Source organism: Drosophila sechellia, chromosome 2R (assembly GCF_004382195.2).
Source record: "Drosophila sechellia strain sech25 chromosome 2R, ASM438219v1, whole genome shotgun sequence".
NCBI lineage: Eukaryota > Metazoa > Arthropoda > Insecta > Diptera > Drosophilidae > Drosophila > Drosophila sechellia.
Genome location: NC_045950.1, coordinates 11,074,449 through 11,089,045, shown reverse-complemented (window position 1 = coordinate 11,089,045; position 14,597 = coordinate 11,074,449). Strand labels below are relative to the sequence as shown.

The following is a 14,597-nucleotide window of genomic DNA, read 5'->3' as shown; positions in this document are numbered from 1 at the left end:
AATCGTTTTTAAATGAAGCTAATATCTTCTATATGGGATCCATACAATAAACTATCACAAAGTTATATATATATAAAAGATATTTGTATCATTTAGGCTAGTCATATTAAAGTATACCAACTTAGTAAGTGGTATCCACTGTAGTTTGCGTCCTGGCTGCTCGAGTGCACCGCAGGTCCATTTAACTTAGCTTTGGCAGTGGCAGTTAGTAGTAGTAGTGGTAGTGGCAGCGGCAGTGGGGTTCCAGCTAGCTGGCCTCCTTCTCCGCTTCCTCGACTTGGTGCATCACTCAAATGCCGGGGAAGCCCCGCAGGCCCCCAAACGAGGCGACAGGAATGCGTGTGTGTAGCAGGGCGTGTGCAAGTATGAGTGTGGGCAACGTAATTTGCATGGTCAGCTTGCAGTTTTGGGACACACAGAGTGGCAAGTTGTGCCTCGCTCTCGTCCCTGGCTTAATTGCATGCAGGAATAGCAACTGCAGGAGCAGCCTCATCAGCATCGGCAACTTCATCCAATTGCCGCTGGAGCTGCGACCCCCAGATCCATACAATTTCCTGGCTGTAAGCGATGCGGCTCTTTAAAGTTCACTTATTAAGTCCCAAGAATAGCAGGAAAATTCGGCCGAAGTGGGCCAGGTTGAAAAATTCAAGAATATGCCAACGATACTCACCTACGCTCTGCCAGGTGATTATGCTGCACGTGGTTCGACATGGTCCGTGCTCGTTATGCGGAACATTACAAAAAAAAATGTAATATATATGTGTAGGTACGCAAAAAGTGCTGGATTTCCTTTTCATTTGTTTTCCACACACACTAGACAGACATTCGAGTTGAAGTCAAAATCAGACAATGTTCCCTCCATATGGCTCCATATCACATTGGTCAAAAAAAATGGCAAGCTTACAAATGGCGCAGCCCCCGGCTGCATAAACGATGTAATTTTTTGGATTGCCCAATTTTTTTTAGGTGGCTTGCGAATCATTTGCAAGCGATTTAATTTCAATTGCATGGGCGTTAATCAAAGGAAACAAAAGCCAACGCGGAAAAAAGAATAAAGAAAACGCTTGTCCACTTATTCGACAATGTAAAAGAAAGCAGAGAGATACTATTAATGCAGCAAAAAATGAGCAGGACGAGTTCAAATGAAATCTTTTCAATAATTTTCAATCCATTGACGGAAAAACGTAGACAAGAAATCGTTTTCTTTTACATAGTGAAAGTATGTATGTATTCATCTATTTTGTATAAATCTAAATAATATTTATATTAAAATATTCCAAGCGATTCCTTCGTACAGACTAATTAGATAAGAACATATCAGCTTACATGTTTTTATATACCGTCATCCTAATCAAATCTTATATCTAAATGATTTTTTTATTAAAACGTATTGTCTTTTTCCTGTTTGATTGTTTCTTGTGCTTTGAATTTACGCGCGCAATTAAAATAATACCAACTGTTCGGTATTTATATGTCAGATATTATACCAACTAAAAATCGTTGGCATCTACTACGTTTCAACGTCTGGCCACTCCGCACGAATGCAAAAACAGACTGAAGTAATTTTTTAATACCATTTTCCTACTTGGCGCGAATTGGCTAAATAAAATGAATGGAACGCGTAACATGAAGTCCATGAAGACGATTCGGCTCGGCGACGTGCTGTACGACGACCAAAAACGCCTTCTAACGCTGTGCCGCAGCTGCGAATGCCACTTTATGACGCTCCAATCGTTCCAGCGCCACCTAGGCGATTGCCCCGGAGTAAAATACATAGTAACGCCAATCGAACCGCTGGCATTTGATGATTCCAATCGGGAAACGAGACTGGTGAATGGCAGACAGGAGGTAGGCAACTAAGGGAGCTCCATAAGCCGGCGTTGCCCCCAAAACTTCCTGAGAATCCTTTTAATTGAACTCACTTCTTGCAGCTTCACATCTACGACCTGGAGGCGGTTAAAAATTCGAGCAGCACCAACAGCTCCATCGACTGGGAGGCAGAGCTGGAGGATCCACGCTGGTACACCGATCCCAAGCCCACTGTACAGCCCATAGTAAAGACAAATTCCAAGGAAAATATAGTAAAGGAGTGCCTAGTAGCGCTCGCCAGGGAGTCTCAGGAACCGGAAGGGGTGCCTGCGAAACGTCCGCGTAGCCCTCCCACCTCCCGTCGTACCATTCTGACTGCACAGCAGCAGCGCAGATCCCGTGCCTGCTTGTCCTCCGCTCAACCGAGCGGAGTAAGGATGAAAAAGGCCACCATCCTGATACCCCATGTGCTGGAGGATCTGAAGCGACTGCAGGAGACGGAGAAAAAGGAAAGGATTCCAGTGGTACCACCAGCTCCTGCACTTCCTGTAGGGTCATTGCAATCTTGTGCTAACAGGACAATGCAGTCAACATCTCAATTGGTACCCATGAAATTTTCTCCTGCATCGAAGCTTATTATACCAGTCTCTTCAAGGATATCTGAAGTGCCAGCACCTCCAAAGACGCCCGAGAAACCAGTTCCTCCCATAACAAGCAAATCAACTCCTCCATTGGATGGTACCCAGAAAATCCTAAACAAACTCAGAGCTTGCGGTGTGGAGGTGAAGCGAGCAAGTACCCATTCGAATGCCACGACTGAGCTAAACCCAACCAAAAATCAAGAGACCCTGGACATCATGAAAAAACTTCAATCCAAGGGCATCAGATGCACCAAAGTCAAAAAATCGTAGTTGTATTCGCCGTAGTGTAAAGATTATGCCATTAAATGTGCCTCTGGAGGCGAGGATTTAGCAATATAACTTTATTTAATTTAAATGGATAGCGTTTATAACTTTAAGAGAAAGCGAGCTTCTTTATTATTAAATTCCTTAATTTTAAATGGTTTCCTGGGTTTTTTGCTCAAGCAGTGTGACCTTTTGATGCGACAGCGCTATCGATTTAATATATCGAGTATACAGTAGTGGTGGCTATTTGACTTATAAATATATTTGAACTATATTAAAAAATTAAAACTATATAATCTGGCTACAAATCAAATCACTGAAACAATGATATTTAAATGCCTTGAAGACGGTAATAACATGTTCCTTACCAAATGTTTACCAATCTTAGCTTATTTTGTTGTCCATTTATGTCGCTGACAAGTTGGCATCACTGTGTAGGAAGAAGAAGCAGCTTGTTGATTTTTGATGCCGCACGCGTTTCGGTCGAAAGTAATTGGAAATATTTGTGCTTGAGCCCGGCGTTATATATTTTGTAGTAATCGAAGCACTGCCGAAATACAAATCCAAAATTCGCCTGTGCACACCCACCTGCCGAGGCGGTACCAATTCAAAGGTAAGTCAGCTGACGACGGCTGCAGCCAATTCGGGCTTACATAATTTGGGGACAGAATATTTATTTTGCCTTAGATTTGGCATTCAATGCAGTGAAAATGACATCACTTCGAAATTTTTAGAACCGCCCGCGTTTTGCTTTGTGAATTTTATAATAATTGCAATATTTCGGCTGCAGTTGCATCATTGACAGTGAACCTTAAGTTTGGGTCTCTGTAAAGGTCACCAACTTAAAAAACTGATGTTTTTTGAACAATCTTAGTACACCCACTTCTAAAGCCCTGATAATTTATAATATACATTTAATCCGCAAGCAATTCACATAGCAAAATCCCATATGCAGCCAATAAAACACTTATAAATTTGAATTAAAATTCAATTTTATTCTCATTTCAAGTTTCAATATTATTTCTATTTCAAATACTTGTAGTTCACCGAACAAAACTGCATTGCATTTTCCTTTTATTAATCCACTACATTTAGCTTTGAGAGTTTCACACTTAATTATCTAATTGAATTCGTTACATTTCGACACTTGTTTTTATTCAGAGTTTCATTTTCGTGGTATTTTTAGGCTAAACTACTTAGTGCATGTGCCCATTTGAATTAAATTAGTGAGTCTACCTGGGTTTATTAGTTTAGGGTTTTAACATTAACTTAAAGCTGCTTATTGTTTGCAGATCATTCAATCCTTTTATTTTTGCTCTCTCGAATCACAAAACATTTACATAGTTAAAGTATTAACAGTGAGAAACATATACGGAGACAATAGATTAGAATGTAATCAACATTTATACGAAAATAGTTGGTGTTTATATCCTGTAGGTGTAGACTTATCGATAGTGGTGCACATTTAAATGCGGCGTTTAACGTTTTACAATTACTTCATTATTCATTTAATATAAACAAATCTGATATGGGGCTGGCTGAAGAAGTCTCCTCTGGCCCCCTAGTTGCTCACTATTCCAGAGAGCGCCTGCGCAGCGTCTTGCGCACTCCGCCGAAGGCAGCACTGCTGCGATCCAGGAGCTCGTTGGACAACCTGGCCAACAGGGGCAACTCCCGCATGGAAACGTTTACGGAGGGCAAGGGCGCCAGTTGCTGTTGCAGCTTCTTAATGGGCGTGGGCGGTGCAAGGTGATTCAGCTGGTGATGGGGTGTAACTGGCAAGCTGGCTGTGGTGGCGCATAAGGTGACCTTCACCTCGACCACATCGCAGTGGCGCTTCAAGGCCTCGGCGCCCAATGAATCGGGTCGCTGTTCGGTGGACTTCAAGCGGTTCCTTTGCTGCCTTTTGGCTGTTTCTTTGAGCATCATCAAATGATCCAGCTTGTCCACTGTGGCCTTCAGTTCATGCTCCCACACATCATTCTGCTGCTGGCCATCTCCGCCCTCGATGGGACGCACCGCCAGGATCTTGACCTTCTGTCGTAGCGCCTCCAAGTCGCGTTCATCCACTACACCTCTGAGCTCCCCGGCTCCCGTTTCATCGTAGTCGCAGGCATCCTCCTCATCTTCAGTTTCGGCAGCTGCTTGTGGAGTTTTTGTGCCCAGAGACATCTGGCTGCCCGCTATGGAGGGATAGTCGCACTTCTCAAGCTCCAGCTGGAAATCGGGCAGTGATGGCAAGGCACTGGAAGTCGGCGAGTTTAACTCTGCTCCCACACCCGGCTCGCGGGGTCCTGGTGGAGTGGGAAAATCTCCCCTCTGCCTATGTATATCCTCACTGATCCTCTCCAGGTTGCGTAAGGCCGTGGAGTAAGTGCTCTTAGCACCGGCCACCTGCTGCTGCAGCTCCTGAATGCGGTTTTTTTGTGTCTGCAGCTGATCCTGACACACCTGCTTCTCTTCGAAGTATGGTCGCGACTTGTTGATGCTACGACGAAAACGATCCTCAAGCTGTTGCAGCTTTTGCTCGGCGGTGTTGAAAAGTTTGGTGAGCCTCTGGTGCTCCGCATGGCAATCGGCTTTCTGCGTCTCGGCATCCATCACCTTCTGGGTGGCATGGTTAAGCATCTCCTGCCAGGCATTGTCGAACTGCCATTCGTGCGAGTTGGACATAAAACGCTGCTCAGCAAGCGCCACCGTCTCCTTGGCTGCGGCATGGATTTCTAAAGCAAAAATTAAGACTTGTTAACTCTTTTTTTCAATATTTGTTTTGTTATACTAACCATTAGCTCGCTGGAACTTAACCGCTGCTTTTTGGCATTCTATTTGTGCCTCGCGTGCCTTGTCCAATGCCTCGTAGTAGGGTCTAGCCTTCTCTATGCAGTTGCCCAACTTCTTGGAAGAAACTTTAAGGCGGCGTGTAGATTCATTTAACAGGATGCGAAAGGTGGAATTAGCCTCCTAAGCAAAACATGAAGGAATTTAATTAGGCTATTATATCATTAATGAAATGACTTTGGCACTTGCCTCTAGCTCGATTTCTAGCTTATTAATCTCATCGGTTGCACTATTGAGATTCTCCAGTTCAATCTGCAAAGAAGGAAGAATGTGTAATTAGTATAAAGATTTAATTGTAATTTTAAACAAACAATATAGTGACATTGACATCATTTCAGTATTTGCTTAACACCTGCCCACCGAAGTTAGCAAGATGCCTAAGTCGGGTCGCGACGGAGGAGCATCCAAAGACTCGAAATACGATCTGAGCAAAATCTCAGCTCGCGTGGATCGCGTGAACGTCAGCGGATTGCTGCGCACCCACAACGACTATGTGATGAGGGCGGCAGATGGTCTGTTTAAGGCCAGTAACTTCCAGGATCTAATGCTGGAGGCCATGTCCGCCAAATCGTATCTGCACGAGCTGGGCATTTTCAAGGATGTGAGCGTGCACATCGATGTGAGCCGTGGAGCGGATGCCTCACCACAGGGATACGAGGTTACCTTCAAGGGCAACGAAATGTCACGCCTGATGGGTTCGGCGGGCACCGAGATTGGGCAGAACGAAGGCTCCCTGCGAACGGAGTTGAGTTTCCCCAACATTCTGGGACGTGGCGAGAACATCTCACTGCAGGGCAGCTATAGCAGCACCAGGGCCAATGATCTACAACTGAAGTTCGGGAAACCCTTCTTCCACACACGCTTCAAGGAAAATCGGCCTGAGTAAGCAGCTGTTCTCTATACTGATGTATATTTAGTATTAACAGTTGCTCTTCTTTTACAGAATGTCTTTCAGCATTTTTAGGCAAACCGATCGGTATGACATAAGTTCATTTCAAACCACCAACATTGGCTATTTGTTAGACTTCTCGGCGCATACGATGGTGGGAGTGGATGTGAGTTTAGAAATCCTTCAAAATAAACATACATTTTTAGCAATTTATTTCAATTTTCAGTTGACGCACTCGCTGCAGTATGAGAACTCCATCAGAGACGTGGGTTTGCTAAACAAATCAGTGCCCTTCGCCATACGCGATCATTGTGGCCCCAAATTGGCGTCTTTGCTGCGCTACTCCGTGGTCTACGACAATCGGGATGGAAACGTATTCCCCACACGCGGTATTTACCTTAAATCAGTAAACGAATACTGCGGATTGGGCGGTAATGTCGCCTACACCAGCAGCACTGCCCACGGAGAGTTGAATGTGCCACTGTTTGCCGGTTTGGTGGCCCAGTTTTGCGCTCGCGTTGGCGTCGTTAAAGAGACTAAAAATACCACCCAGCTGCCTATTAGCTCGCTATTCTACTGCGGTGGTCCATTGACACTGAGAGGATTTAAATTTGGAGGAGCTGGTCCAGTGGTTGAAGGAACGCCAATTGGAGCACAGTCCTTCTGGTGCACGGGCGCTCACCTGTGGGCACCGCTACCCTTCGCCGGAGTCTTCAAAAACCTGGCCAGCCACTTTAGAATGCATTTCTTCTACAACATTGGCAACAACAATAGTTTCAACACAGGTTTGTTTGTGCACCTTACTGGTCTTTAACTATATTTAAACATATATCCTTGCAGAAAACATGCGTAGTGCATTTGGAATGGGTCTGGCGGTTAAGCTGGCCGAAAGAGCCCGAATTGAACTCAACTATTGTGTGCCAGTGCGTCATCAGAATACAGATAAAATCCAGAATGGTTTCCAATTTGGCATTGGCTATGAGTTCCTCTAGATGCCCTCTCCCCCGCAACCATCAAATAGATGTAGCACCAGCAAAAGCCATGAGAGTCACAACAGCCGAGTTAGAAACAAATCCCTATTCACAACATATGGCTGCCCTGTTCGTTGTTTCGAGCGTTTACCGATTCTGTTTCGTATTTTTGTCAATGCATTTTATTTTCCTCTGAAAATGTATTCGTAGTCCAGCGATCATTTAAGTAGTTCCTAAGGCGTGTACATACGTAAAACGAAAGGTTAAACAAAATATAAAAAAAATGTTAAACGAATGTGAGGTTTTTATGAAGTACAAATTGGGCACGGTATATATTCGATTTATTTTGCACTGTTTTTTTTTAAATATTACAAAAACAAAGGCCAATTAAACCGGACAATAAAAACAGTCTGAAAATTTAACATTTACAAGTTGAATAAGATTTTTATTTACCCGTTTTAAAGGCTATAAATAACGATAAAGACGTTAAAGTTAAATCTCAAGTGTTTCTTAACCCTGAAGATGAAATTCGACGATCTTATCTAATGTTGATTTATTAGCTACATATTTGAGCACCAACTTAAAAATGCAATGTCTGTTTAATGAAATTTAAATCCAAGTTTCCTTTGGAAATGTCAGATTGCTCGTTTGCGGATATCCCATTGACTTGGTGGACAGGCGGTGGCATGGAGTTCATGGATGGGTGAGCCGCATGCGGTTACAGTTTTTTGTTTGTGCTTTTGGGTTTCTTTTTTCCTTTTTTTTTTTTGGAATTTAAGTTCGGGACCCACGGCAGATTGTGGTCGAGAAACTGGTTTTAATTATAAATGTTGTTCGTTGTGTTTGCCCCTTTTTTTACGACGGCTTTTATTAACGCTGTCCTAGTTTGATTTTTATCGTGTCCGCCGCTGCTCCAAAACATTTCTCCACATCCCGGACATGAATATTATGTGAGGATGAGGGCGGGGTTTTTTTTTTTGGTAAGGGCACGCTCGAGTTGCCTCTGTAATCGAGATTGATTTAAGACCGAGCCAAGTGCGAGCGAACCTCTGAAACTCCAAAACCGGTTCTTCGTGTAAACAAACAAAACCAGTTTGGGCATCCGGCGCAGATGAACACTTCAACACTTGAACTTTCCAGGAATTTTCAACAGCCCAAGGAACTTGTTTCGTGCATTTCGCTGCATTTGCCTAACGATTGGCTAATGAAAAGTTCGCTTGTTTGCCCTTCACTTGGCACTTTTTTCATGCATCTAAAAAAGTTAAGATAAAAGTTCCGACAGATGGTGCATAAACATCCCTCCCCAGACCTCGTAACTATATTTTTTATCGACTCTAGCTCCTACGTAGGGCACATATCTTCTCCAATGACGCACAATTTAATGGGTAAATACCATAAAAACACTTTATTGCAATGCGATTCAATTGTAAATACTGGCAAAAAAGGCTAACATATTTACCCGCCAAGGCAGCTGGTAGCAAAAATATTTGATTATCATCGAACAAACAAAAAATATTGTGCATAAATTAAATGTTGAAATGACAACGCAAAATGAATAAATATTTTCACAACTTCGCCTTCAAGCACTCAAAATGCAATTGGGGTGACACACGAGTGTGCAAACATTCGAATAATCTAATCGAAATATTCTCGGTAAAATTGAACATCTTTACTTTTTGGGAATCGAGCAAACATAACTTTATGAGTGAGTGGAACTTTCTTCCAGTTATTGATTTTATGCGTTCAATTTAAAGCTTCCAACAGGGTCAAAACCAAATGGAACGAGGCCTGGCTCAAAAAAAACTTAACCAAATCACGCGATGTGCGCTCATTTTGCATTCGTCAGAATCGCGCTGTTAAAGGGCGTCTAGAGTTCAGCCTGAGTCACAGACTATGAATAAAGCCAATCAAATGCGAAAGGTTATAGCCAGGAGCGTCGCTTGGCTAGGCAACTGCCACCAAGAAGATGACGTGAGTGCGGCTCGTTAGGATCCAAAACAATTCGTCAGACATGAGGGCGCCGCCCACGCTTTGGAAATTCGAGGATGGCGATTGTTTGGCTAGTAACACGTAAGTCTTCAGCAAACAGCGCTCATAAATAGACATAACTAAATTAGATTAGGAAATGTATAGATATTTGCGTTGATAAACAAATATTGTTAAATTACTTATGAAAATGAAAAGCAGGCCCCCCCCCCCTAGTATAAAATAATCGTTTGCATCTGCCAGTTTCCCTTCAAAGTCACCACCAACCAAGCTCATTATTGGATATCCCAGGATCAGCTTATTCGCTTGTCCCAGCCACTTTCCACAATATACTCCCTACTTTGGACACCCCTTTGGCAACGACACTCCCTCCCGTTCCGCTCGGAGTTCCGCCAGTTCCGCAATGACGCCAGCTGCCCTTTGTGCCGGTGGCGTGATGCCGAATAGGTCGACCTGACCTACATCTGCTGGTGACAGCTTTCTCCCCAGCTCCTGCCGGAACCACCCCACTTTCCTGGCCAGACTTGGGTAGAATCGCAAAGAAGAAACTGTAATGGAAACCCACATCCACTTGACTTGCGCAACAGAAAAAAAATAAGGAAGCCTCAGGAACTCGTAGGACATTCAACTCAAGCGGAAATAGACGTCATCGGCCGAAAAAAATGCGACAATTGTATGTAAAAAACCGCAAGCCAAGGGGAAAATAACCAAAGCTGGAACTGCTGAGAAAGTCTTGGCTGGTAGGTCAAAAAGATGGTTATATAAAGGAAAACTCAACGTCGATGCGTGAGTGAATGTCTGACGACCCGAAAATTAAGTCAACGTAGCTTGACAATTGCAATTGACCGCATAAAGTTTTTGCTTTTTTAATTGGAGTTATGTCAACTATGTACGTATAAAACGAACGACAGCGAGCCACATAAATCAGGAAAACTTCTGTGTTGAATATTATGGTTTTTTTTTTGTGTGGAACTCTCGTGTGCCTGACCCACTTTGAACAAATTATTTTCAATTGCTATGCTAAGTCAAGTTCTCGACTTTCTCTTTATGACCAGGCAATTCAGATCAAAGGTCAACCAAACTCATTTTGAGTCCATACTAATCTGATAGCTGTTTAAATAAAGTATTACCTTAACTGCAAGAACAAGTTCATGACTGATAAGATTGCCTCTGTAAAATCGTATCTCTGCTGATTTGATAAAGCAGGAAATGACTGCCTAAGTTCAACTACATAAACAAGCGCAATAATTGAATGTCATTAATAATTCCGACGACCAAACAAAGCCGATCCAAACTGAATTCATTAAGCCTGAAAATGCATGGCAATTGAGTGCGGTAACCGCTCTTCGAAAGTAGCAACTGTGTTGTGCACCATCGACTATAATGATAATGATGATGATGATGATGATGATAATGGTGATGATACTGATGGTCGAGGAAACCCGGGGGATTGCACTCGCCCAAAAGGTTACAAAACGTCCAGTTAATTGAGAAAATAAACCTTCTGAAAGAGACAGTTTGTTTATGCAAGTGCAATCCCAACTGCTTTGTAAGTATTTATTATTATTTCCTACAATTGTTTTCGTTATTTTTGCTATAAAAATAGTAACTATAAATATAGCACTTGCGATCAGAAGCGCTTCTGCCGGACCGCGATTATGGGTAGCGTGGCCGAGCGGTCTAAGGCGCTGGTTTAAGGCACCAGTCTCCTCGGAGGCGTGGGTTCGAATCCCACCGCTGCCACTTGGGATTTTTTTTTTATTTTGATCAGAGAAAGTTGTAATTGTTTTGGAACAGCAAACAAAATGAAAAGTAAATTCAATAATAAATGAGAGCAAGCTTATTCATCAAATATGAAGAGTGCTATGTAGTATTAAATGCAGTTTTTATCGGTGTTGCTTATGAACTTTGTATTGCATATCTTGCGATATAAGCAAAAGTTCGTATTCGCAATAAAAGATAAGCATAAAGAATATCATATACACTTTTGGGAGACACCTTTACGATATATTTTTACATATATAGAGTAGACGTTGAGTCACTTTGCGGACACGATTTTCTGATTCATAGACGCCTCGATGGAGTTCTCTAATTCGCGATACCCGTACTCTCACCTTGCTTACGTAACTGAGCCCTGAGATAGCCGACTTCATTAGTCATTTATAATTTTTATCAAATTCACCTGCACACAAAGTTTCCTTTGCTAATATAATTATCTAACTACTAATTTATTTTTAAATTGCTACAAAGCTTCTCATTTCTATGGTAAAAACGGCCCCTTTGTTTTTTTAATAAACCAATTATCATCTAATCGATAAGTGACGCTTTGATATGAGATTAGAAAGTTTGGGGCTCGAAAAAACAAATCCGTACCACGCAAATTACCATCTTTTTGAGTTAACTGACGCGTGTGGAATTGTTTACAAAAAAACATCTGTTAAGACACACGTTTTTGGTTAAATAGACTTTGCAACATCGACGCGGTGCCTATTCTTTGTCTATTGTTTGGCGTCATCAACTTGAAAACATCTCTTTAGATAAGGAATTTTGCACGCGCAAAAAAAAAAAAGAACACCAAATGCTCATTGATAAATCATTGGCAAATCGAAGGCAAAAAAGAAAACAACAAAATCTACTTGTCGAAAGAGGAAGTCGAGCATAAAAAACATTGAGAAAGAAGGCAAAAATAGGCGGCGCAAAATATTTCGCGTTTTTGGTATAATGTAGCATGCGGTTTTTCGTAGAATTCTTAACCGGTTTCGGTACAGTTTTGTACTTTGTTTATAGAGCCGCACTAATGATTGTTTATAGACAGAATGAGTATCTCCTACACATTTTCCCATACCCATACTTATGTACTTTCGGACATTATCGACGAATCCAATCTAGTCACATGCCGTCTTCTGGGTTCGAAATCAAATTGTTGTTAATGACTTTGCGCCGCGTGTGGCGTCTCTCCCAATAAGTTTTGCATTTAAAAATAGAAATTATTGACCCTTATTGTAGGTCTACAGGGGGATTTTCCTTTGTCAATGAGGGGGGATTCACAATGGACGTACCATTCTGTTTATGAACCTGGATAAAGGTGTTTTTAACTTGAATAACCATTTTATACTTTCTCATATATGTATGAATATTTCAATATTCTCCTATTTCTAGAACGCACTGTGTTTTACTATGAATAAGATTCAATAGATCACTATACTCTTACGATCTGAGATTTTATTTTCACAGACTCGTATTATTTCCTGACCATTTAAGGCTATTAGGCGAGTGTGCGACTATTTTGCGTAGTTGAATGAGCAGCACATGAATCTTGATTTATGCAAACTGCGACTTGCGCTTCAAGACACTTTTCAATTGTCTGGCTTACACAATAAAATATAAAATACTCGAAATAAAAAACAAAGGCGTGTTTGTTTTTTGTTGTTGCTGCTTTGGGTTGCGTGTGCGCTTTGGTATTTCCATTTATTAAATTTGTATGCATACCTCCTATCTCTCCCGAAAATGCGAAGAGATGAGCAAAGAAGAAGGGGCGAAAGATAAAGAGCAATAACCAAGTTGCACTTGAATCTCATTTAGGTACCGAGTTCAAATCCGTTGCGGGTAAAAAGAAAAAAAAACCCAGTTTACTTGGAAGTGCGTGGGATTATTTGACACCCTGTGTGATCCCTTTTTTCCTGCATTTTGTATTGTTTTCGGTTTCACAATGCATATTGAACAGTTCGTCGGAAAAGGAAACTTGCAATTTGCTTAAATGGCTCGTAAATTGATTTTCTGTGTTGGTTTTTGCTGTTGTATCGTTTTTGAAAACCAACAAAGCGTAAAAAAGGTTCACGCAATAAATGAGTAACAAAATGCAATGCAAAAACGCCTGTTTCCTATTTCCAAAATGAAATGGTCAATGTTTTTTGCTTGTGAGTTGTAAACATAATTTTTGTATGAAAATCTGGGGGCACAATTATCACTTTGGTACAGTGAACACCCTCGGTCTACACAATTCACCGAATCGAGTAAGCACTGTAACAACAAAAACTGCACTGCAAAGAAGAACAGGTGATAGAAAGAACTAGCTAGCAAACCAAAAACAAAGCAGCCTGAATATTGTTATTGTCATTAAAATACCGTTCCATTCAGTGCCAGGTACGAAAGAGAGAGGCAGACAGTGAGAGAGAGAGAGGGAGAAAATAGGAAGGACAGCAGGCAAATTGCCAAAGGAAAATCACCTGAATTTGAGGATCCAGTTCGCCGTCTTCTGCACTCGACATTTTCACTGGTTTTCACTGAATACGTTCCAAATGCAAATATATCGCTAAACGCGTTAATTTTCACTTTTTTGCAGCCCGCTTTTCAATTGAAAAACGCTTTTGCATTTCACTATTTGATCTCGTTGCTACACACACACATCCCACGACTATCAATTGGCTTGTGTGTTTTGTTTTTCTTTTTTTCTGTGTTCTTCTTTCCAATATTATGTAAATTGGTGTTGGCAATTTTAACTGGCAATTTGCTATGCTGGTACAGCAGCAGTATTAAAACAAATATTTCATTTTACGTCTTATGTTTCACAACAAAGTTAAAGGCGAAAAGGGAGAGGGACACATTACGATTACATTAGGTGTGAACAAGACGAACGGTACAAGTGGACAGCGCACGCGGCTTTTCACCTTCTCCTCCGATCGGCGCATCTAAGATATACAATTAACTCGCTTATAAAGGCTAAACTATCCTAAAAATTAAAGACGCGTCCAGACGCGACGAAATGAGAAGCTGAATTCGGTGTGACCGCACCGCAGTGTTACCAGGTAGTGAAATGCTGCCGAGCAGTTGCTGAAATAAACATTTGGTATTTTTATTCTATCAGTATATTTCACTACTATGCTGGCATTGTTGCCAACTATTTTCGAGAAAAATAAACAATTAAATATAAAGTTTAAATTTCATTATTAGTTTTTTTTTTTAGCAATTTATATTTTAAAAATGCCAAGTGAACAAAAATGTTTTGAAAATTAGCTCTTGGCGGGCTTGGTATTTTTATCTTCTTTTACCATTACGTGATATGCCTCATCTACGTAACCATCACATCACGTTACGTGTACGTGGTGATTCACTTCGTTACGTTATGAATAATATTAATCCCGCAAATGAATTCAAAATATATTGTTGTTTCCAAAAGGATTTTTCTTAACGTTGCAAAAC

At 41.5% G+C, this 14,597-nt stretch overlaps 3 protein-coding genes and 1 non-coding gene across 5 annotated transcripts; 3 read left to right on the top strand and 1 right to left on the bottom strand.

Moving 5' to 3' along the window:
* Positions 1 to 1,518: 1,518 nt before the first annotated feature.
* Positions 1,519 to 2,789, top strand: LOC116800577. Of its 2 annotated transcripts, XM_032716328.1 has the most exons (3): positions 1,519 to 1,848; positions 1,932 to 2,411; positions 2,465 to 2,557. In XM_032716328.1, the coding sequence occupies exons 1-3, from the start codon at positions 1,609 to 1,611 to the stop codon at positions 2,471 to 2,473; spliced, it is 729 nt and encodes a 242-aa protein (XP_032572219.1). In that variant the 5' UTR covers positions 1,519 to 1,608; the 3' UTR covers positions 2,474 to 2,557. The 2 variants fall into 2 exon arrangements, with proteins under 2 accessions (XP_032572219.1, XP_032572218.1); XM_032716327.1 differs by having other exon boundaries at positions 1,932 to 2,789.
* Positions 2,790 to 3,152: 363 nt separating this feature from the next.
* On the top strand, positions 3,153 to 7,707 carry LOC6609240 (SAM50-like protein CG7639). Its single transcript, XM_032714981.1, has 5 exons — positions 3,153 to 3,327; positions 5,891 to 6,434; positions 6,496 to 6,607; positions 6,668 to 7,226; positions 7,282 to 7,707. The coding sequence occupies exons 2-5, from the start codon at positions 5,926 to 5,928 to the stop codon at positions 7,431 to 7,433; spliced, it is 1,332 nt and encodes a 443-aa protein (XP_032570872.1). The 5' UTR covers positions 3,153 to 3,327; positions 5,891 to 5,925; the 3' UTR covers positions 7,434 to 7,707.
* On the bottom strand, positions 3,772 to 14,188 carry LOC6609238 (SH3 domain-binding protein 5 homolog). Its single transcript, XM_002033893.2, has 4 exons — positions 13,625 to 14,188; positions 5,742 to 5,804; positions 5,498 to 5,675; positions 3,772 to 5,437 (listed from the first exon to the last, which is right to left on the bottom strand). The coding sequence occupies exons 1-4, from the start codon at positions 13,664 to 13,666 to the stop codon at positions 4,287 to 4,289; spliced, it is 1,434 nt and encodes a 477-aa protein (XP_002033929.1). The 5' UTR covers positions 13,667 to 14,188; the 3' UTR covers positions 3,772 to 4,286.
* Positions 11,060 to 11,141, top strand: Trnal-aag. The gene has a single exon. It is a non-coding gene; the product is annotated as a tRNA-Leu (tRNA).
* Positions 14,189 to 14,597: the final 409 nt, after the last annotated feature.

Excerpts from the sequence above, each read along its gene's own strand:
- LOC6609240 (XM_032714981.1), top strand. The coding sequence starts at position 5,926 with ATGCCTAAGTCGGGTCGCGACGGAGGAGCATCCAAAGACTCGAAATAC. Across the intron at positions 6,435-6,495 it reads TTCAAGGAAAATCGGCCTGA|AATGTCTTTCAGCATTTTTA; the intron begins GTAAGCAGCTGT and ends CTTCTTTTACAG. Across the intron at positions 7,227-7,281 it reads CAACAATAGTTTCAACACAG|AAAACATGCGTAGTGCATTT; the intron begins GTTTGTTTGTGC and ends ATATCCTTGCAG.
- LOC6609238 (XM_002033893.2), bottom strand. The coding sequence starts at position 13,666 with ATGTCGAGTGCAGAAGACGGCGAACTGGATCCTCAAATTCAG. Across the intron at positions 5,805-13,624 it reads AACTGGATCCTCAAATTCAG|ATTGAACTGGAGAATCTCAA; the intron begins GTGATTTTCCTT and ends CCTTCTTTGCAG. Across the intron at positions 5,676-5,741 it reads AGCTAGAAATCGAGCTAGAG|GAGGCTAATTCCACCTTTCG; the intron begins GCAAGTGCCAAA and ends TGTTTTGCTTAG.
- LOC116800577 (XM_032716327.1), top strand. The coding sequence starts at position 1,609 with ATGAATGGAACGCGTAACATGAAGTCCATGAAGACGATTCGGCTCGGC. Across the intron at positions 1,849-1,931 it reads TGGTGAATGGCAGACAGGAG|CTTCACATCTACGACCTGGA; the intron begins GTAGGCAACTAA and ends CACTTCTTGCAG.